This window comes from Balaenoptera physalus, assembly GCF_965194825.1.
Source record: "Balaenoptera physalus genome assembly, chromosome: X".
Classification (NCBI taxonomy): Eukaryota; Metazoa; Chordata; class Mammalia; order Artiodactyla; family Balaenopteridae; genus Balaenoptera; species Balaenoptera physalus.
Genome location: NC_138903.1, coordinates 62339640 through 62362623, shown reverse-complemented (window position 1 = coordinate 62362623; position 22984 = coordinate 62339640). Strand labels below are relative to the sequence as shown.

Sequence of the window (22984 nt, the reverse complement as noted above, 5' to 3'; positions counted from 1 at the left end):
TGAGGCAGCCCAGTTCAGTGCATTATCTATTGCGCAGGACGGGGCAAAGGTGGTCCAAACAGCTGCTGGCATCAGGAATCCGAGTCCCGTCACGTCTTTTCTTCATCACGGCTGCTGTCATCTCTCACCTACGTTATTCCTGGCTCTGTGGCTAGGGATGGTGCTGTTTGCTGACGGGCAGCATGACTCACTACCCAGCAGATCATTTTTCTAATTAAGTGGAGAGAGATGGACGGATATTTTCCCATACTTGGGCAGAAGTCTCATTTGCTTGGATCATTTTACTGGAATTACTTAGCTTTACATTGAAGGGGTGATTTTCTCCACTTTAAAAAAATTGTTCACAAAACCTGCTCCCCTCAGACAATCAATTTGTGGAGAAAATGGAGAGGAAACGAAGTGCTTCTCCAAAATGCACCCTCAGAGAGAAAACAACGTTTACTGAACTTCTTCCATGAAGTTGCCCTGATGGGAAGGCCCAGCTCCCTATTTTATCTTTAGGATGCTGGCTGGCATTTAACCTTCCTGACACAATTCCTGTCCTCCTCCGCTTTCCCTGCCCCTCTCCCCTCAGCCACCCAGCTGAACAACTTGCTTGCGGCAGCAGCTTTATTCTGTGAAAGAATGACAGGAGCTTGCAGGCAGAGCCCGGGGTCCAGGAAGTGGGCACAGCATGTGAGAGGGCAGGGGGCCTACCTGTGGGAACAGGTGGTGTAGCTCAGTGACAGCCCTTCATGGGGAGGCAGGAGCAACCACGGTGGGATTTGAAGGGTGGACGAGGATAAATTTGCAGAGCGCCACCATCATAGCCTCAAGAAATCACACAGTCTAGTCCCCATCTCCCTTCTAGGCTCAGAAATAGCCCCTCAGATAAGCCCAGCTCAAGCCCAAGTGCCCAGAGTGCATTGTAGACAGATATTGCTTTGAAGGGTTGTTTTTAAGTGGAGTAGTGGTAGCTCCTGGAAGCCCCACTCAGCCCGCTCAGCTGAAGTCATGGAACTCACCAGTCCACTCAGCCCCTCCAGTTTCTCCCTCCAGCAGGGTGAGCAGGCCCAGGCACTGGCTGCACTGCTCTTTCACTGTATTCACGGGGCCCTTGTGCAACCTGCCAGTTATGAGTCCAGTCCTGAATCCCAAGCCTACTTGGAAAGGGTTACACTTCCTGCCTGGCTTTTGCCAGGCTCTTTCTCCTAGGGACTACTTCCTATAACACACACACACACACACACACACACACACACACACACACACACACGTGTGCACACAAGCCTGTCTCTGCCATGCCTGAGCCTTCCACACCCAAAGACCACCCAAGAACCAGTATTCCCAACCCCACCCCTTCCTCAACAGCCTAGTGGCTGAGAACCCAGCATGCCTCCTGCCCAAATTATGACAACTTGCTTAAGTCACAGAGAACAAAGTCCTCAGATGCTCTTGGACAATCCAACCGATCCTTGGCCCACGTATGATGCTGAGGCCCAACCAGGGGCCCAGCTTTACCCCTAATGTCCAGAGAAGGGCCAGACCACCCCTTCTGTCTGGGAGGGGTTAGGCTGAACTTCTGTGTCCCTGCTGGTTCCTGACCTTCAAAGTCCTACCCAGTGGTTGAGGTCATGTTTGGGGCCCAGCCCCAAGTTTCTTTCAAGAGGGACTGCTGTCAGGTGAGATATACCCGCTGTAGTGCCAATAATGTCAGCACTTATCATGCCCTCATCAGGTCACCTGAGTGCACTAGAAGCTGGTGCCTGTTTCCCTCTCAAAGGGGCTGGGAGTTGGGTGAGGGAAGGGAGGCGGAGAGACGTAGAGAAGGAGTTCAGGTGGGAAGCTCAGCTGCCATGTAGGGTTGCTGGTTCCCGCAACACCAGCAGTGGCCGATAGTCATTTAACAGATATTTGCTGAATAAACCCATAAAGAAATGCATGGATGAATCCTAAAATATAGGAGAAAAGCATTCTTAAGCTCACAGAAATCTCAGGCTCTCTTTGAATCTCTATCACTGGCCCAGTTTGCCTTCCCTACCTCTTTCTTTGCGTTTTCCCCCTTTCAGTTAAGTAGCATTAAGTCCTTTTCTCTGAAGTGTAAACTGAAGTCTTTAAAAACTAAGAGCCTTGCTTGTAGTCATCCACAAAGTGGAAAACAAGCCCGAGAAGAACTTGCATGGCTCCTGGCCACCACGGCCACCACACGTGCAACTCGAGCCGACCGAATGCCATTTGCATCATGGGAGAGGTTATATACCAGCGTGTCATGGACAGACAGACTGATGGCTGGGGCTGGAAATGTTCCCATCTGCCTTCCTCATGGGGTTCCTGGCACCCCTCTGGCCTCAATTCCTCCAGCAGCAGCAGCACACTCAACACTTCACGTTCCCAAACTGCCACTCATCAGGATTTGGGTAGGCAACTCATGAGGGTGCTGGTGGGCCAGCCTGCATGGACCGGGCCTCTGTCTGAGCTTACAGACTCCCGAACATAGAGCCCCTGGTGGAGTCAACCAGAGGGCTGTGGTCAAAGCCCACGCATCTTCTTCCTGCCTCAGTTACGAAGGTTCTTGGAGGTCCTGGGGGGGTCCCCCTCCCACCTCCCACCAGGTCCGTGTCAGACATTCCCGGACCTCAGTGACAGGGCAAAGGTTAAAATGTCCAAACTACATACCTAGTCATTCCAGCAACTTGCCCGGTAGTCCTCCAGATCGTGTGCTTGGGAGCTGGAGGAGGGACAAGATGAGAGGACAAGGCTGCTGGGGAAAGCCCTGGGCTCCGTAACCTCCTGGCCATATGAACTGAATTTCCAGACTAAAGCTGGAGGAGGGACAAGCAAAGGAGAGAAAGGAAAAGAGGCAGGACCAAAGCTAACTCCTTCTTTTTTCCTCCTAAACTCAATCCAGATTTGCCTTCTGAAGGCTGCTTGAAACTGATCCCTGTGGCTCTGACTCGGCCTTTCTTAAAGACATAGTCTCCACTATGGTGGGGGGGGCGGCGGTGGGAATCTCACCTGGCCCAAATATGTCCCAGGACAAAAGATAGGGGGAAGGCAACACAAGTGCAAAACCCCAAATGCCCCGCACCTCCACTCTTGATCCAGACCCACAGCTGGAGATTCCCTCAGAGCAGCCAACTCAAGACCTCTGCTGGGTGACTCAAGAGACTCTGCTAGAGCCACTGGGCTGGTCTGCTGAAGTCTGCAGGTGGGTGTGGGGAAAAGAGCACTGGAGCAGGAGTCCCACCTCTCACTACTTCCTGTGTCACCATGAGCAAGTCACTCTCCTCCTCTGGGCCATGGTTTCCTTTCGTGACACGTGAAAAGCTAATAGTGGCAGCCCTGCCATGCTCCCAACTTGCTGCTGTCTCCTGTTACAGCAGAAGGCAGCACCCTTAGGGTCCTGGCGTCTGACTCCCAGCAGGCTGTGCTGTTCCAGCTGCCAGATATTTACAAGGATCAGAGTTGGGACTTTCTGCTGGGTTGGGTGGGGGTGGAATCCGGGTGCGAGCTAGTGAGTGGGTAGACGGGGAACCATTTTGTGTGTGTGCCAGGGGAGGAGGAGGAGGAACAGCCTGTCTCCCGTGTTCTTTACAAGGTGTTAACAACCTGTCAGGATCTGCCATTCGAGGGCACAGAAAGAGGCTGTGAGCACATTCCCCTTGTCCCCATATTTACCATTTCCTCTGCAGGAAAACCACCTAGGCCATCAGCCTGGCAGGGCCTGCTGGCTCTTTCTTACTGTAGGCGCCAGCTCCCCTTCTTCCCACCTCTTCTCCGCCCCTGGGCTTCTGTTCCTTTTCATCCTGTCTGCAGAGCGGGGCACCGTCTCCAAGCTCCCTCCTCCTTTCTCACCCGAAAGAGCAGCACACAGCCTCATTTCCTTTTGAGGCCATGGTTCTCAGCTGTCTCCACATAAGAATCTCCTGAGGAGCTTTGGAAAAAAAGGCTGCTACTCAAGCCTCACCCCTGGAGTCAGATTCCGTTAGTCTAGGGCGCCCTGGGCACCACCGGTGTAAAAGCTCTAGAGGTGATTTTAATGTGCTGTCAGAGGTGCGAGCCATGGGTTTGAGGGTTCCTGCTGCTTAATACATCAGGGAATCAGAGGAAGGGTGACCAGACAACAGGTATGGGGAAAGAGAAAGGGTTGGCATCTCCCAAAGTTCTTCCAGAAGCAGTTCTTCCCTCCACGCATCTCACTCTCTCAGGAGAAAATAATGCCAACGGCTCACACCATCATGCCAGACACAGTGTCAAAGGCTTTGTTACCTCACTGAATCCTCATGACCACTGTAGGCGGTATCATTATTATCCTTATTTTGCAGTTGAAGAAACTGAGGCATTGAGAGGTGAAGCAATTGGTCCAAGAGTGGGATTTGAGCTCAGGCATGCAGCTGTCAGCCATTATGCCACGTCCCCCTGGCTGCCAACCATCAAATCTGGTACTGCTCTCAAGACACTCCCCTCCTCCCTGGAAGGGCCTTCATCCCATACCTTAGGTCTGGAGATGCACTGGGGCTGAAAAAATGGTGTCACCTCGTATGCATTCAGCTGTCCTTTGTCCTAGGGAGGTCATTTGTATTTGAGGAAACTGCATTTGAGGTCTGGCACTCACCTTCCAGGAAGACAGACAGCTGTAGTGGTTACAAAATAAAATCTGGTCAGACAGACCTGGACGCACAGCCCAGCCTGGCCACTTACTTGATGGTGACTGTACATGAGGCTCTCCTCCTCGCTAGCCCTGGTCACCTCGTGTGTCAAGTGGGATAATCACACCAAGTTCCTGGGTCACAGGACTGCAATGAAAGTACATGGGCGAAGTGCCTGGCACAGAGGGGTGCCTGGTGTGCACGCTTCCCAACTCTCCAGCCTGCCCTCTATCAGAGGAGCCTTCTAGGGCATGCAGTAAAGCCTTTTGGCAGTCTATGGACCCTTTCTCAGAAAAAAAAATGCCTTTAAATACATTAAATAAACTACTTAGGATTACAAAGGAAACTGATTACTGAAATGCAATTTACAATCTGGTCATATGTGCTTCTTGATGAACAGATTCAGTGTAACAATATCTAGCAGTAGGTCTAATACAAACTTTTGAGGCAGTAATAAGGAGAAATGGTTTCTTGAGATACCTGCAACAACTGTGATGTGATATGAAAAAAAGCTGTGACTCTACCGGTGACAGTCCCAGATGCTGCTAATACCACTGTGGTTTACTGCACTGGAGACAGGTCTGCTCACTCCTCTACTCAATAGCTATGTGATCTGGGCCAACCTACTTAGCCTCTCTGTGCCTGTCTCCTCATCTGTAAAACAGGGTTGCTGTGAGGATGCAATGAGTGGATGAGTACATGTAAAGTGCTTAGATCCAGGCCTAGGACGCAGCAGGTGCTCTTTAAGTGTTAGCTCTTATTGTTATCTACAAATGGGCTTTCATAGATCAGGGTGCAGAGTTCATTAACCCAAACCCCAGGGCAAAGCCCTACCTCCAGCTAAGCTCCCCTACTATGCAAAGATGACTCCAACACCACGCACAAGGCTGTGCCATTTGTATTCTTCTGGGACCTGGGATCTTTAAATATTCCCTTTAAAACACTGCCAAGGCCAGGTCTTCTGAGGCCAAGAAACAAGCCCCTTTTCAGGGACTCCCTGCCCTTGGGCTTTGCCTCAGGACAGCCTCCAAGGCCTATTCCCGTAGCCCCACTTGCCCTCCAACCCCCCCGCCCCCGCCCCCATACCTCCACTGCCCAAGGCGCTGCAGTTACAGGCTCTGCCATGGCTTCAGGTTTCCCACTTAAGAGTCTAGAATTCGCCTCCAAACCTCTAACAAGCTAAAGGGTAATTTGGAAACCAGAAGCACTCCCTAACTTATTGCAGTCGTCATGGGTTAGGGAGGGGGTCTGTGTAGATCAAAGCCATCCCTTCAGTGTACAGATGTGGCAACTGAGACCCAGAAAGAAGCAAAGACTTGCTGAAGGCCACGTGGCAGTTTGCTGGCAGTGCTGGGCCTGTGACCCAAGATTCCTCTTATTCCGTCCTCCTGGATTGGAGCAAAATCTCCATCATCTTTGACCTCTCCCTTCTTCTTTCTCTCCATCATCTGATCAGTTGACACTTCCTGTCAGTTCCATTTCCTCCTAAATATGGTACTAATCCATTAGCCCCTCTTCATGCCCCAGTACCTGCCTTGGGTCAGGCCCTCTCTCCCTCTACTCCTCACCTGCCTCCCCAACTCTAGTCCACTCTGCTGCTTGAGCCTTCTTACTCTGTGCTTCTCCTCCCGTCACATGCCACGGATGTCAAGAGCTCGGAGGAAGCTTATGGTTCATGAGCCCAACTCCTCACACACCACCCCACTCCACATCCTGCCATGTCAGAGAGGAAGACGCCGAGGCCACAGGGGATGGGGCCTGCCAAGGTCTGACAGCAAGCAAGAGGGAGAGCTGGCACCCAAACCCAGGTCAAAGGGTCGTGGAATCTGAGTTCTAGAAAGAATTGACTTTAGTGCTATTCCCATGACATCACCCACCTCTCAGAATTACACCCCAAATCCTATTGTTTCAGGTAACAACTGGAAACGTTGTTTTGGTCAGGACCATAATTGCTACTTCCCCTTCTGCGTGCTAATGTAGACAATACTCCATCTCTTTCTTCCACTTCTCCCCAGAGCCCCTAAGGTAGGCCTCCAGCATCCACCAGCCCAAATTGCCTCCTGATCTGTCCCAAGTATGGTTAGGCCCTGCCTGTTCACCAACCATTTTCACAAATATTTCTACTGGCCTGGGCTCAAAATCAGTTTGCCAGTCTCACGTTTGTGGACTTCCCTGTTGCCCTGAATCTCCTAGAATATACTAGACTGTGTCTGCCTCTCCTCTGCTGCCCCAGCACCTGGTACCAGGCCTAGCATAGAATGGAGATTCAATCTCTGAGAAATGAATGAATGAATGAATGAATGAAGATGCTGATACTGCAGGGGGGAAAGAGAGGAATAAGACACAGACAACCCTGCCCTCCAGGAGCTTAGAGTTTACTTATGGACACAAGATATAGAAAGTAATAGAAATATGTGAATAGAGAACCAGGTTGCCATGTTTGACTTTCCCTGCAGGCCAAGCAGGAGCCTGGGGCACTGCAATGAGGCTGCAATGCAAAAGCAGTTGGGTGTGAGGGCGCAGCAGGGCAGGTCACGGAGGCAGCACCTTGGATCCAAGTGAACATCAAGTTAAGCAGCAGGCTGTAACAGGGCTGGCGGGGAGTGGGGAAAACCAGGTAAGGTTTCCAGGAACCAGACACACCGTGGTAGTAAAAGCATGTTCAGAGTGGAGAAGAGAGATTCTGGAAATATTTTTTCAAGGCCTGGTGTGCAGCTGCAGAGGATTATTGGTAAACTGGAGGGGAGTGGGACCAGAGACAGGAGGAAGCCTGGGGATAGATGAGAAGTGTCTGAATGAGAATAGAAGCAGTGAGAAGGGAAAGACAAAGCCAGGCAAAAATGGCTAAGGAGGGACTTCCCTGGTGGCGCAGTGGTTAAGAATACACCTGCCAATGCAGGGGACACGGGTTTGAGCCCTGGTCCGGGAAGGTCCCACATGCGGCGGAGCAACTAAGCCTGTGCTCCACAACTACGGAGCCTGTGCTCTAGAGCCCGCGAGCCACAACTACTGAGCCCACGTGCCACAGCTGCTGAAGCTCGCGCACCTAGAGCCCGTGTTCCACAACAAGAGAAGCCACCGCAATGAGAAGCCTGCGCACCACAACGAAGAGTAGCCCCCGCCCACCGCAACTGGAGAAAGCCTGCATGCAGCAACAAAGACCCAACGCAGTCAAAAATAAATAAATTAATTTTTTTAAAATGTGAATTTTAAAACAAATAAAAATAAAAATAAATTTAAAAAAATTGGCTAAGGAACCAATTCCATCTGGTGACTGAAGCTGATGCTATCGCCATTGAAATGGGCAACATATTGAGGGGTGGGAGGGGTGCAAGTGTACCTTGAAGTCTTCTCATCCTTAAACTTCATGCATTCACTCATCAAACATTTACTCAACACCCAGGATATAGCTCTTGACTCCGTGTGTGTGTGTGTTCGTGTGTGTGTGTTTGTGTGTGTGTCAGTGTGTGTGTTTGTGTGTGTCTACATATTCTAACCTCTAGGGAATGCTGGAGGCCTCTCCTAACCCTTCACCTTCAGGGAGGACAAGGGAAGGCAAAAGAGACTTCTAGATCTTTGCTACTCAAAGTGTGGTCCGTGGACCAGCTGCATCACTATTACTTGGGAACTTGTTAGAAAATGAAGAATTTCAGGTTCCACCCCAGACATTCTGAAATAGAATCTGCACTTTACTTCTTAAACTTTAATATACAAACCATCTCCTAGAGAGCTTGTTGTCTATGCCACTGGCCCATGGATCCCACATTGAATAGAAAGGAACTATGACACAATAAGGGGTCAGTGTGCTGGGGATGAAGCTTTTAATGGGAGGGGCCAAGGGAAACTGAGTAAGCCAGGGTTATGGATTTATTTGTGGGGCCCCCTTCAGGCAGGTAGGGAAGTAAGTTCCCAAGCAGCCCCTCCCCAGGGCCCCCAGAAAGCTGCTCAGCGCTGTCTCTGGTCTGGATCAAAGGAGGCCTGGTGGCCCCCATGTAATCTAGCCCAACTCTAGCCCAACTCCAGGCAGGGTGAGAAGGCCCCACAGTGGTTCAGGTCCAAAGCCCTGCCTCAGAAAGAAAAGTTCTCTGAACAGTATGGTCTTTGAGGACTTAACATGATGGTCTACACCTGGCTAAAGAATCGGAGTTTTGGGGTCCCAGCCAACATCTCTTCCCATCAGAGACACAACTAATGGAGCGTAAGCGAGAACTGCCTCCAGCTCATGCTTTCACTGGGAACGTAAGGCTCACATGACAGTCATCTGTGACGGTGTGTTGTATGAGCTCAGGTGTGTGTATTATAATGAAGGCATAACAAATCTTCAAGGAACTACATCAGGTAGGTGAAGGATGGGTGGTTTTTATTTTCTTCTGTATACGTTTCTGTTTTGCCCACAATTAACTGTGTTAGTTTAATAATATGAAATTAACAAAGGCTTTATTTTAAAAACCAATTGAATACAAAGAAAAATCGTGGTGATACACAAATAAGTGCTGGTTTTTGTGGCGTAGATAACTCATTGTATGAGGATTCGAGGGAGATTTCCAAGGTTTAAGACAGAGCAAGGGCGGTGCTTTGTGACCACCTCGAGGGGTGAGATAGGGAGGGTGGGAGGGAGGGAGACGAAAGAGGGAAGAGATATGGGGACATATGTATATGTATAACTGATTCACTTTGTTATAAAGCAGAAACTAACACACCATTGTAAAGCAATTCTACACCAATAAAGATGTTAAAAAACAAAACAAAACAAAACAAACAAACAAACAAAAGACAGAGCAAGGGGATGGGAAAGGGGTGCCTAAGATCGCCAAGTCTTTATTCTGAAGATTGGCCCACTCAAAAGTCAAAACCTGAATATCTTGAACTGCAAAGCTGTCCAGGCCCTAACCTGGGTAACTGGATTCATTTTTAGAATCAGAGAATCTCAGAACCTGAAGAATCTGAGAGATTAGAGGGCCAACCCTATCCTTTTTTTTTTTTTTTTCTTACAGGAACGAATTGAGGCACAGATTGGTGAGGACACCGTGGGCTCTGTACCTTGGCACAGGTTCTTCTCTGCCTGTATCGCCCTCCCCTCTGGCCCTGGGTGCCTAGCTAACACCCACTCTTCCTCAAGACTTGGTTCAAACATCACTTACTCTTATGGGTTAGATGTTCTCTGTGCTCACAAAATGCTTAATGTATTCCTTTATCATTTATCTGACAAACTACTGAGCACCTACTGTGTGTCATGCACTGTTCTAGGCACCTGGGACGCATCAGTGACCCAAAATTCCCTGCCCTTGTGTGTAGTGATTAAGACGTAGCATTCATTTATTCAGCAAATATTTATGGGTCACCTATGTGTGGGGTCCTGTGTGAGGCATAAGCTGTTTTAAGGTCAGGATAATTGTTCACAGCTTTGGCCTCCTCCCTTACCCCCATGGTCAGTGCCTTGTGGACACAATGAATGTTTTCTGAATGAATGAATAATGAAATGGCCAAGGTCACACTCGAGATGGAGCTGGTACTGAAACCCTGGTCCCCTGATAGCCAGAGCTCTTCCCCACCCCACCCCCCGCCCTCTGCTGCGTCAGCCCAAATCTTTGAAACCATCACCTCGGGTGGGAAAGGTCAAGAAAGGACAAGATTAAGGGCTGGGTCACCTAGGCAGATATATTTTGGAAAAGGGGGACCCACCCTATCAGGGACCCTCTCTGGGGAGAGTGGGGAAGTCACCAGCTTCTCACATCCCTGCTCAAAAGCTTGGGGCAAGCAAGAAGAGGCCCTCTCCAGTGTGGCCCTGTTGGCACCATCGCTCTGTACAGGGACTGATCTTTTTTTTTTTTTTTTAACATCTTTATTGGAGTATAATTGTTTTATATTGTTGTGTTAGTTTCTGCTGTGTAACAAAGTGAATCAGCTATACGTATACATATATCCCCATATCCCCTCCCTCTTGCGTCTCCCTCCCACCCTCCTCATCCCACCCCTCTAGGTGGTCACAAAGCACCGAGCTGATCTCCCTGTGCTATGCAGCTGCTTCCCACTAGCTATCTATTCTACATTTGGTAGTGTATATATGTCCACGCCACTCTCTCACTTTGTCCCAGCTTACCCTTCCCCCACCCCCGTGTCCTCAAGTCCACTCTCTACGTCTGCGTCTTTATTCCTGTCCTGCCCCTAAGTTCTTCATAACCATTTTTTTTTCTTTTTTAGATTCCATATCTATGTGTTAGCATATGGTATTTGTTTTTCTCTTTCTGACTTACTTCACTCTGTGTGACAGACTCTAGGTCCATCCACCTCACTACAAATAACTCAATTTCGTTTCTTTTTATGGCTGAGTAATATTCCATTGTATATATGTGCCACATCTTCTTTATCCATTCGTCTGTCGATGGACACTTAGGTTGTTTCCATGTCCTGGCTATTGTAAATAGTGCTGCAATGAACACTGGGGTGCATGTGTCTTTTTGAATTATGGTTTTCTCAGGGTATATGCCCAGTAGTGGGATTGCTGGGTCATATGGTAATTCTATTTGTAGTTTTCTAAGGAACCTCCATACTGTTCTCCATAGTGGCTGTATCAATTTACATTCCCACCAACAGTGCAAGAGGGTAGGGACTGATCATTTTGAGGTACATTTCACTTCTGTGTTAAAAACAAGCGTTTTTGTTAAAAACAAAGCCACCACTGGGGGCTGCAGAGACCTTCCCCCCGCCTCCGGGGCCGGGATCTTTCCCTCTGAGCCAGACGCGGTGCCTGCCTTTGGCAGCTGGAGCGGCTGCACTGCAGCGCCCTCTGCCTGACGCGAGGCGGCTCGGCCGCTCAGCCGGGCTGGGGAGGAAGGCCGGCGGGGGCCGGGCCGCTTTCGAGGAGCCTCATGTTCCGGAGGAGCTGAGGGACCGTGACTCATCCCGCTGGCTGCGCCCGCACAGGCCGCCCCCGCAGGCTCGCCGCCTCTGCCAGCGCCTGGTGACGCACCAAGACGCGCGGAGGTGCTCTGCGCACGAAAAGCAGCCCCGGGCGGCCCCCCGACGATGGCACCTGCTCCGCCGGCCCGGGCCCCGCCCTGCCTGAACCCCCAACTTGGGGAAGCTTCCGGCCCTGGAAGCCCCACTCACCTCCACTCTCACTGAGTCTTCATCGCTACCCTCGAATAGGGGTTGTTTTGTTACAGGGCCTTAACAGAATGGGAAACTGAGGGCGACAGAAACGTGAAGTGAGGGCCAGGGTCATGCAGCAGCTAAGACGCAGAGGAGAGACTAGATGAACCAGTTATCTCTGACCCCAAAGTTCAAGGTGCGCTTTACACAGCATCAAGCTGCATTGTCCTCCTAACTGCCCCCCAACCCCACTTACAGACATACACAGGAAGGGAAGGTTGGGATGCATCATAAGGACTTTGAAAGTCAAGCACTATAGTAAACATTTGCCATTTTGGAAATAAAGGAAAAGCTGTAAATGGCATTTAAGAAGAAAGTCAGGTGGACGTTGGGCTTGATTCTGTCAAGATGTTTTATTAGGGAGCAGAGGACGTGATTAGAGCTTTGAGTTCGGAAGATGCACCAGAGGAAAACAGATCAGAGAAGTGGCCCCTGAGGTAGTCCAGTAGTGCTCAGTAGGGCCTAAATCAGAGTCATGAAAGTGGGAAAAAAAGGTACAGATCCAAAAGACATTGGGGTGGGAAAAGGCTTAATGATAGATTGGATTTTCAAAAGTGAGGTTAGTAAACTCCACATAGCACTTTGTACCTCTCCTAAGGTATTTACTGCACTTGATTTTGCCTTCTTTACCAGAGTGATGTTTTGTCGGCCTTGTTAGATGTTAAGATTCAGAGAGTGGTGCTGGTAGCTCAGGCCCCACCCCTGCCTCGGAGAACATGACCTTGTGGGGGAGAATAAAGATGTCTGGGGGCAGTGTCCATCCTGTCAGCTGAATGGAACATAGGTGAGGGCAGAGCTGCTTGCCCAGACAGCATCTGCACATGGCAAAGAACCCCTAAACCAGCCCCTACTTCCTCCTTAGGAAAAGTTTGGAGGGCTCCAGCTAAACTCCAAGGCTGCCTCATACTACTAAATATCCTTCTTGGGCTCACAGTTTGCTGAAACACCTGAGCAGGTAGGTTGAGCTGCTCTAGCAGCCCCACCCAAAGCCAGGCATCAAGATCTGTGCAACTGGCTGTGAGTACCTGCTACCAGATAGCAACACTGAAGGGGCACACCTCTGGGCAGGCAGCATGGCCCTTTTGTGATAGAATACACCATTCTTATACAAGGGTAAACTATCCAGGCATCAGAACACCCACCAAGACAGAAACCCCATGGGACTTGGGAGTGTTTTATGGGAGTGAACCCAAAGGTAGCCAGATCTGCTTCCAAACCCACACTATGGTCTAACCAGAACATCAGGCCCAATGCGCCCAGATGCCAGCCCAGCCCATCTTCCAATATATACTGTATATAGATGGACACAGTGAATAAGAGCACCTTGCTGGGAACAGGTGGTTCCCTAGTTCCTCAGGACCCCACCCCATAGACTTCAGCATGGAAGAGGGGGCCACTCCTAATTCCTGGTACTTTCCATCCTTCACCATTCATACTTGCCATTATCCTGAGCTCTCCTGGATAAAAAATCATGACCCCACTGTCTCCTAATGTTACCATGTGCTGCTTGTCTCCTTCATCTACTCCCCACTTCCTTCCTTGAAGTCCAACAAAGTATGTTATCAAGCCAGAGTTTGGGGGGGTTGTTTCTTTTTGATCAGGAGAAGGAGTTGCCCCCACTTTGGGAGTACCAATGAACAACAGCCCTAGTGCCCAGAGCCCATGTTTCCAATAGATATTTACCCTTGGAGCCTACGCGCAGGCTTTCACAAATACACAGAAACAAGTGGTGTGTGTGTGTGTGTGTGTGTGTGTGTGTGTGTGTGTGTGTGTGTGTGTGTTTGTATAGAAGGGGCTTATGTGTGCTCTTTAGCCCCTAAGCATTTTTCATGTGGGCTCCAATATTCTTCATGAAGGAGGAAAAGTTGTATGGGGAAAAGGAGAAAACATGTCAATTCTCCCTAAACTAATTGCTGTTCCAATCAAATCTCCATAGGAATTTTTCATAAAACTTGACAAATTGATTTGAACATCCATATGAAAGAGAATATGTACAAGAAGAGCTAAAACAGTTTTGGAGGAAAAAGGACAATGAAGGATGATTCATTATATAAGGTATCAAATCTATAATAATTAATAGGGTGTGGCATTGGCACAGAAATAGACAAGTAAATGAATAAAAGAGAACAGAGAGCTCCCTAGCCAACTCATGTAATAAGATATTAAATAAATAATATGTGTCATTTATAAGTCTGTGGTGAAAGGATGAACTATTCAATAGAACAACTGGTTTCCCATTTGAAAAAAACTAAATTAGATTCCTGCCTCATAGTACATGCCTGCACACAGGCACACAGGCACACAGACACACAGACATTCCAGATAGCTCAAACAACTAAATATGAAAAAATAAAACATACCTATAACCACAATGAGAAGCATGTAGGCATATATATTTGTGACTCTGGTGTAGAGAAATCCTTTTTAAACAACACACATACACAACACAAAAGCCATGAAGGAATGCTTGATAAATTTGAATCTACATCAGAACATTTCTTAGATGAAAGACACCATCAATAAAGTTAAAAGACAAATGATAAACTGGGGAAAATATTATTTGCTATGTATATTATATAAAAATTAATCTCTATATATAATTTCCATAAATCAATAAAAAAGGCAGACAACTCAAAAGATATATAGCAAAGTATATGGTCAGTCAATTCGAAAGGAGAGTTACAAATGGCTAATAGACATTTGGGAAAATTCACAACCTCTAGTAATCAAGGAAAGGCAAATGAAAAGAACCATCAGATACCATCTTTCACCCATTACACTGATAACTAAAAGTTTGATTCTGTCAAGTGTTGGCATGGAGCTGAGCAAAACTGATACTCTCATACACTGCTGGGTGGAGGACAGGCATCACAGGTAGGAATTTGGTAATACCTATTAGTATGTAAAATGCACATCCCTATTACCCAGCAACTCTACTTCTTTGCATCTATCCCAAAAAAGCTCTTGCACGTGTACACAAATGTTTATTGAATGGATGCTTATTGAAATATCAGCTGTCAAAATTTAGAAACAACCTGAGTTCATCAAATGGGTAAATAGTTAAATAAACTCTTATAAATGTCATACTCTGCAAAATTGTGTAACATTTTAAAAGAATAAGTTAGGACTTCTGCTTCTGGGAAGATGGAGTAGATAAACTTTTTTCCCCGATTCCCCCACTACAAACTAAGTACAACTGAAACTCTTGAACATTATAAATAAAAGAGACACAAGAAGACTCTGAAAGGTGGAGAGAAGGGACATCAGAGAGACCTCAGGACTCGAGGAATGACACGGTGCTAAGTTCCCTGGATTTGTTTTGCCTCATGTATCTCAGAGTTGGAGCTTAAAAAGCTTGCAACATGGAAACACCAATGGGTGCAGACAAAAAACAAAAACAAAAAAGCCTATCTCTCTAACCAAAGGACCAGAAAAGGCGGTATACCAGCCAGATAGAAAATTTTAGACACTAACTGATCTATTCCAGCCAAACACCACCTGCAAAGAAAGGGTTGAAAACACAGACTTTCACCCTTGCTGAACTAACCAGGTATAACCTCCCTACTGGGGTGATGTTGAAGAAGGCTGAGTGGGGAGCTGGGATGGACCTACTAGACAGAAAATCAGCAAGGATAGAGAACTCAACAACACCCTCAACCAACGGTTTCTAATTTAACATTTACAGAACACTCCATTCAACAAAGAAGACTACACATTCTTTTCAAGTGCCCATGGAACAAGCTATGTTACACCATATCCTGTGCCATAAAACAAGCCTTAACAAATTTTAAAAAAACAATTGAAATAAAATGAAATGTATTTTGTGACCACAATGGAATCAAACTAGAAATCAATAATAACAGAAAGATAACAGGAAATATCTAAACACTTGAAAACCAAACAGCACACTTCTAAATAATCCATGGGTCAAAGATGAAATCTCAAGAGGAATTTTAAAAAATACATTAAACAGAATAAAAATGAAAATACAACATAGAAAAATTTGTGGGAAGCAACTAAAGCAGTGTGTAAAGGGAAATTTATAGAAAAGAGAAAAAGTGTCAAATCAATAATCTATGTTTCTACCTCAAGAAACTAGAAAAAAAGTGCAAGATAAAGGCAGAAGAAAGGAAATTAAGAGCAGAAATCAATAAAATTGAAAACAGGAAAACAATTAGAGAAAATCAATGAAACAAAGATCAGCAAAACTGACAAACTCCAGTAAGACCTACAGAGAGAGGAAAAAAAAGAGAAAACACAAGTTATTAATATCAGGAACGAAATGAATATCACTGCAGACCCTTCAGACATCAAAAGGATAATAAAGGAATAAACACTAAGAACAACTCTATACACTTAGAGAATTTTGATGAAACTGACCAATTCCTTGAAAAACACAAACGCCCAAAACTCACTCAGTAGGAAATAGATGATTTGAATAGCCCTATCACTATTAAGAAAATTGAATTCATAATTTTAAAACTCCCAAAAAAGAAATACCCAGGCCCCATGGTTTCACTGGAGAATTCTACCAAATGTTTAAAGAATTAACACCAATTCTACACAATCTCTTCCAGAAAATAGAAGAGGAGAAAATGCTTCCCAAATAATTTTATGAAGCTAGTATTATCTTGATGCCAAAACCAGATGACAGTCGCACACAAAAACGAAAACTACAGACAAATATCCCTCATGAAAATAGAAGTAAAACTCCTCAACACAACATTAGTATTTAGAATTCAGTAAGAATTATACACCATTATCAAGTGGAGTCTATTCCAGAGATGCAAGACAGTTTCAATATCTGAAAATAAATCAATGCAATCCACCATATTAATAGACTAAAGAAGAACAATCACACAATTATATCAATCAATGCAGAAAAAGCACTTAACAAAATCCAACACCCATTATGATAAAAAGAAAAAAAAACCCTCTCAGAAATAGGAAAAGAAAGGAATTTCCTCAACTTGAAAAAGAGCATCTACAAAACACTTACAGCTAACACTAAACTTAATGGTGAAAGATAATGCTTTCCTCCTCAGATTGGGAACAAGGCAAGAATGTCTGCCCTCACCACTCAAATTCAACATAATGCTGGAAGTTCTAGCCAGTACAATCGGGCAAGAAAAGGAAATAAAAGGCATACAGATTGAAAAGGAAGAAATAAAACTGTCCCTATTTGGAAATAATCTGACGGTATATGTAGAAAATCCCAAGGAACTACAAAACAGTTTCTAGAAGTAATACGTGAGTTTGGCAAGGTTGCAGGATACAAGATACGCATACAGAAATAAATCATATTTCTACATACCAGCAATGAACAAATGGATGCCAAAATTTAAAAATACAATACCATTTACAGTTTCTCAAAAAAAAATGTTTAAGTGTAAATATAACAAGACACGTATAGGACTTGTATGCTCAAAACTACAAAATGCTGGTGAAAGAATTCAAAGAGACCTAAATAAATTGAGAAATATACTGTGTTCATGGATTAGAAGACTCAACATAGTAAAGTTGTCAATTCTCCCCAAATTTATATACAGGTTTGGTGCAATTCCTATCAAAATTCCCAAAAAATCAACTTAAAATGCGTCACAAACTAACCTTATTTTGGTAATCATTTTGAAACATATATATGTGCACCAAATCATGTTGTACACCTTAAACTTACACAATATTATATGTCAATTGTATTTCAATAAAGCTGAAAAAATGCATCACGAACTTAAATGTAAGATGTAAAACTATAAAATTTTTACAGAAAGGAAAATATTTGAAATCTAGAGCTAGGCATACAGGCTAGATTTTATACATGACAATCAACAATGACATGAACAGATAATTCATTGAAAAGGATATATGGATGGCAAATAAGCACATGAAAAGATGTTCTATCACTTGCTATTAGGGACATGCAAATTAAAACCACAATAAGATACACTACCTACCTATCAGAATGGCTAAAAATTTTTAAAAATGACGGCACCAAATGTTGGAGAAGACGCCAAGAAACTGAATCCCTCATACATTGCTGATGGGAATGTAAAATGGTATGGCTATTCTGGAAACAGTTTGGCAAGTTACTTTAAAAGCTAAACTTGCAACTACCATATGACCCAGCAATTGCACTCTTGGACATGTATCCCAGAGAAATGAAAACTTCTGTTCACATAAAAAACTGTTACATGATTGTTCATAGCAGCTTTATTTATAAGAGCCAAAAACTGGAAATAATCCATATGTCCTTCAACAGGCGAATGGATAAACTATTTGTGGTACATCCAAGCCATGGAAAACTACTCAGCAATTAAAAGAAACAGATCGTTGATACACACAACAACCTGGTTACATACTGGATGATTTTTTACATAACATTATCAAAATGACCTAATTTTAGAAATGGAGAACAGATTAGCGGTTGCCAGGGGGTAAGGAGGAGGTGGGGGGTGGGGAGAAAACTGGGTGTAGCTATGAAAGGGCAACTTGAAGGATCCTTGTGGTGATGAAAATTTTCTGTATCTTGACTGTATCAGTGTTACTATCCTGCTGATGATATTGTCCTATAGTTTTGCAAGAGGTTGCCATTGAGGAAAACTGGGTGAAGGGTATATGGGATCTATTATTTCTTAAACTGCGTGTGAATCTTCAATTACCTCAAAATGAAAAGTTTGATTGAAAAAGAATGAGTTAGATCCATGTGTCCTGACATGGTATGGTTTCCAAGATACATTGTTAACTGAAAAAAAGCAAGTTACAGATCAGTATATACAGTGTAATACCATTTATTTTTAAATACCCACATACGACCAAACTATGTATACATAGAAAGAGATTGGGAAGAGAGCACTCTTTGCTGATAACAGTGGTTGTTACCTCTGGGGAGCAGACCAGGGGAGGGAAGAGGATTTTAACTGTAGCTGGACTGTTTGATTTTTTTCACAATGAGAATATCTTCATATACCACTTGTATAGTAAAAACATTATCCTGGACACAGCTACAGTATACTAGGAATTCAAACCTGTTTTGCTTGTCCTGATCTGACCTATCCCTGTTTCACCACCACTGTGGCCAGAGGGCCCAGCTCACATCCCCCTGCCCTTGAGCCTCAAGGAAGTGCCTCCTGGGCCCACCTTACTTGGAAACAGGCCCATTAGCACTACTATTGAGGTATGGAAGTACCACCTGGAAGGGCCAATGTCCCCATGACTGTGAATCTACCCACTGCTGCTGATTTAAAAACACACAAAGCTCAGCCCATGCTAATCAATGCAACAGCAGTTTCCATAAGGTTCGAGTTGACAAACTGTCATGCAAGTTTCAATGCTGAGGGCACCAAAGGCCTCCCCACCCTCTGACTTGAAATACGGCAGCAGCAGTCAAGCCTCTTTGGAGGAAACTGAGAGCAGCAGGCATGAATGGCAATTGAACACCTACCCCCAGCTGTGCCTGGCTGAGAGCAGACTCACCGTAGGGGGGCCTCTGAGAGTGCTTCATTCATTGACCAGATATTTATTGAGCACCTACTGTATACTATTCTAGGCAGTGATAATAGCAGTGAGTCAAAGTCCCTGCCCTCATGGAACTCCCATTCTAGTGGGGGAGCAGATGATAGGCAAGATAAATAAATTATATGTTATGTGGTATTAAGTGCTATACGAAAACATAGCATGAAAGGATGTAAGGTGTTGGGTGCTGGGGGCTGAAATTTTAGAAATGGTGGCCAGAGAAGGCTTCACTGAGAAGGTAACATTTCAGTGGAGGGCTGGAGGAAGTGAGGGAGCCAGCTACAAAGCTATGCAGAGGTTGTGCACATTTTCCATTTGCCCCTCCAGATCTTGTCCACCCTTTTCCACCCAGCTTCGTGCCTTGGTAGGCTGACCTGTATAGACTGCATCGACAGGTTCCCTCGCCCTCTGACTTCGGGTTAGGTTTGACCAATGGGAGGCACCTGCAAGGAGATCAGAAGGAAAGAGAAAGTGAGATTTTTTTCATCAGCTCTCGCTGGGCAGGTTCATCACGGGTTGGCTGCATCCCTCCACCAAAGACCACAATTCCTATCAGGTGGCCTTCTCCATACAACAACCTTTCCCCAGTTCCCATAACCACTCTCTCACAGGATCCTGACTGACACACTGGGGTAAAGCATTCCAGGCAGAAGGAAAAGCAGGCACAAAGCACGAATGTGCCTGGAAAGCTTAAAGAATGATCAGGAGACGACTGTGGCTGGGATGAAGGAGGTGACGGAAGGATTTGTAGGAGATAATGTCAGGGAGGTAAGGGGGGTGGCAGATTCTGAGGGCCTCGCAGGCTACCCTAAAGACTTTTAATATGAATGAGATGGGGAACAATTAGAGGATGTTGAGCAAAAGACTGACATAGACTATGTTTTAACAGCATCATTTTAGGAGACTAGTGACAGGCAAGAGAGGATGATGGCTTGGACTAGGTGGTAGCAATGGAGGTGGTGAGACACGGTCGGATTTGAAATAGATTTTGAAGGTGATGCCGAAAAGTCCTGTTCACTAAAACGACCAGAGCAAAAGCCCAAACCCAAGATCAGAGACTTGTCACCTCTTAACACTGCATATCACTGAAAATTCTGTTATTCCACAAGATTTCAGAAGGCCCTGCATGCAGCTCGATAATCCTAATCCATTACCACTTGTGCAGGACACACAACTCTAGGCCAAAGGCCCAGCCCCAAAGGTTCCCAGAGTGTACCTGACTCCAGAACAATTCCATAAAACTATCATCACAGGGCTTCCCTGGTGGTGCAGTGGTTGGGAGTCTGCCTGCCGGTGCAGGGGACACGGGTTCGAGCCCTGGTCTGGGGGTGTCCCACATGCCGCGGAGCGGCTGGGCCCGTGGGCCGCAACTGCTGGGCCTGCGCATCTGGAGCCTGTGCTCCGCAACGGGAGGGGCCGCAGAAGTGAGGGGCCCGCGCACCGCGATGGAGAGTGGACCCCGCTCGCCGTGGCTAGGGAGAGCCCTCGTACGGAGGCGAAGACTCGACACAGCCAAAAAAAAAAAAAAAAACTATCATCACAGACTTTCTAGACAACCTACCCCACCCTAAAGCCACAACTCTATGGGGGCTGTGCTGCGTGCCATTTTGCCCCCGATTGGGTCCAGCCTCTGCCTCCACTGGCTCCTCCATGAGTTGGCCTAACCATGTCACATCAGAATTCTGGGAAACACTGTCCACACCTGCCCTGTTCCTACCTCCTGTCCCCTGCTCACCATCACTCACAGGCTGGCAGCAGACGGATGGCATCCAGCAACCACTGAGCAGACAGGGATGGGTCCCAGAGATAGTCAGAACACAATGTGGGCAACATCTCAAAGGTACCATGATTTTGATAAGGATTTTAAATTTTGCCTGGCAGCCATCAACCAGATCACTGGCAGATCATCGGGAAGGAAGAGAAAATAGAAAACTCGGCTCCACAGGCTAAAAGCTCCCAGCCTGAAGTATCTTCTGGGAAGAAAAGCACCCTGGCATTTTTTGAGTGCACACTGTTGATGCTCAGGACAAGGCCTATTGCTTCATATTCGTGAACACCAAGCAAAGGCACCCAGCTGCAAACTGGAAAACAGCACATGATTCTGAGGACTCATTCCAGAGCCAGGAAAAACTGATGGTATTTTGTTTATGTTCAGAGAAATCAATCCAGAGATCAGCCCCACAGCCAAAGTCAGCAAGACCGGGGAGAAAATTGCTGCCAATCGGAGAGGGGATGAACTGCACTGGAATCCTGGATCCAGGACTTTGAAGCTATGTGCCCTTGGGTAAGATTCTTAACCCTCCAAGGACCTCAATTTTCTAACCTGTAAAATAGAGACGATACCTACCTCATAGAGTTGCATTAAGGATCAAAAGAGCTTGTGTGTGTAAAATGCGTCTGGTGTGGCCTTTGGGATACTAGCTGCTCGCTACATGTTGTTTTTTTTCTCGTGTCCCCTTATCTTTGGCAAGAGCCAGGCCAGTGGTATGGTGCAACTATGGAGTTCCAGTGGCCCCTGGTGCCCTTAGGAAGATCTCTCTGAGGAATTCTCTGGCTCTTTTATGCCAATGCTGTTTTTTGCTCTTTACTAAATGGGCATCCTGGGCAGCTGGCATTTGATCCCAGCAGGACGTGATTCCATGCACAGCTGGTCACTGAAGGGCACTAATGCCTATTAATTAACTGTACATTCAGCTGACCTGCCTAGGCAGCTGCTTTCATTTCCAGAGTCCCAAATCTTTTCTTTCTTTTTTTTTTTTAAAGAAGATGTCTTTTTAAAAAAATTTTATTTATTTATTTATTTATTTTTGGCTGTGTTGGGTCTTCGTTTCTGTGCGAGGGCTTTCTCTAGTTGTGGCAAGTGGGGGTCACTCTTCATCGCGGTGCGCAGGCCTCTCACTATCGCGGCGTCTCTTGTTGCGGAGCACAGGCTCCAGATGCGCAGGCTCAGTAGTTGTGGCTCACGGGCCTAGTTGCTCCGCGGCATGTGGGATCTTCCCAGACCAGGGCTCGAACCCGTGTCCCCTGCATTGGCAGGCAGACTCTCAACCACTGAGCCACCAGGGAAGCCTCCCAAATCTTTTCTTATTCCATTCCAGGTTATTTGAATTCCTATGTATGGAAGCTGTTGATGCAGACCCTGGCTCTCTCCTCTCCTCTTTCATCCTCTCAGCCTCTCCTCTCTTCTCCATTCAGCTCCTTCTGCCCGCCCACACCTTGGCTCTCAATCTTTTTCCTTCTCTCCCTTAGCTCTTTCACTAACCCTCATCCGAAGACAGTGCTTATGGAGAGAGCAGTTAAAAGTGGCTCAAGTGGATGCATGGTCAGGCTTGGGGGAAACCATTGTACTTTCTCTTTGCCCTGTCCTACCAGCCCATCCCCAAGCCCACTTTCCCGTCCCTTCACACTAGGCTGGGTAATGGGATGACAAAGCAAAACATGGCTGCTGCCCTCAGGGAACTCTCCGTCTAGTGGGAGAGACAGAAGCCCCACAGCTGGAGAGGGAGGTACAGAGATGGGAAAGTGTGCTTGCCTCTGAGGGGTGGGGGAAAGCTTTACAAAAGAGCGGAGGCTTGAACTCAGCCTTGAAGCCTGAATTTATTTTTCCAAATGGAGAGAGGGTCAAAGGGTATCCCAGGGGAGGAGGTGGCATCGATGAAAGAAGGACAGTGTGTGTCTGGCGCTCTGTGTGG

At 46.4% G+C, this 22984-nt stretch overlaps 1 protein-coding gene across 4 annotated transcripts in view; it reads right to left on the bottom strand.

Moving 5' to 3' along the window:
- NHSL2 (NHS like 2) overlaps positions 1 to 22984 on the bottom strand; it is a 272913-nt gene that overhangs the window by 131399 nt on the left and 118530 nt on the right. For all 4 annotated transcript variants that reach the window (XM_082445950.1, XM_082445951.1, XM_082445952.1 and 1 more), the window contains exon 2: positions 19667 to 19735. In XM_082445950.1, the coding sequence (XP_082302076.1) occupies positions 19667 to 19735 (69 nt within the window). The remainder of the gene's footprint in view (positions 1 to 19666; positions 19736 to 22984) is intronic.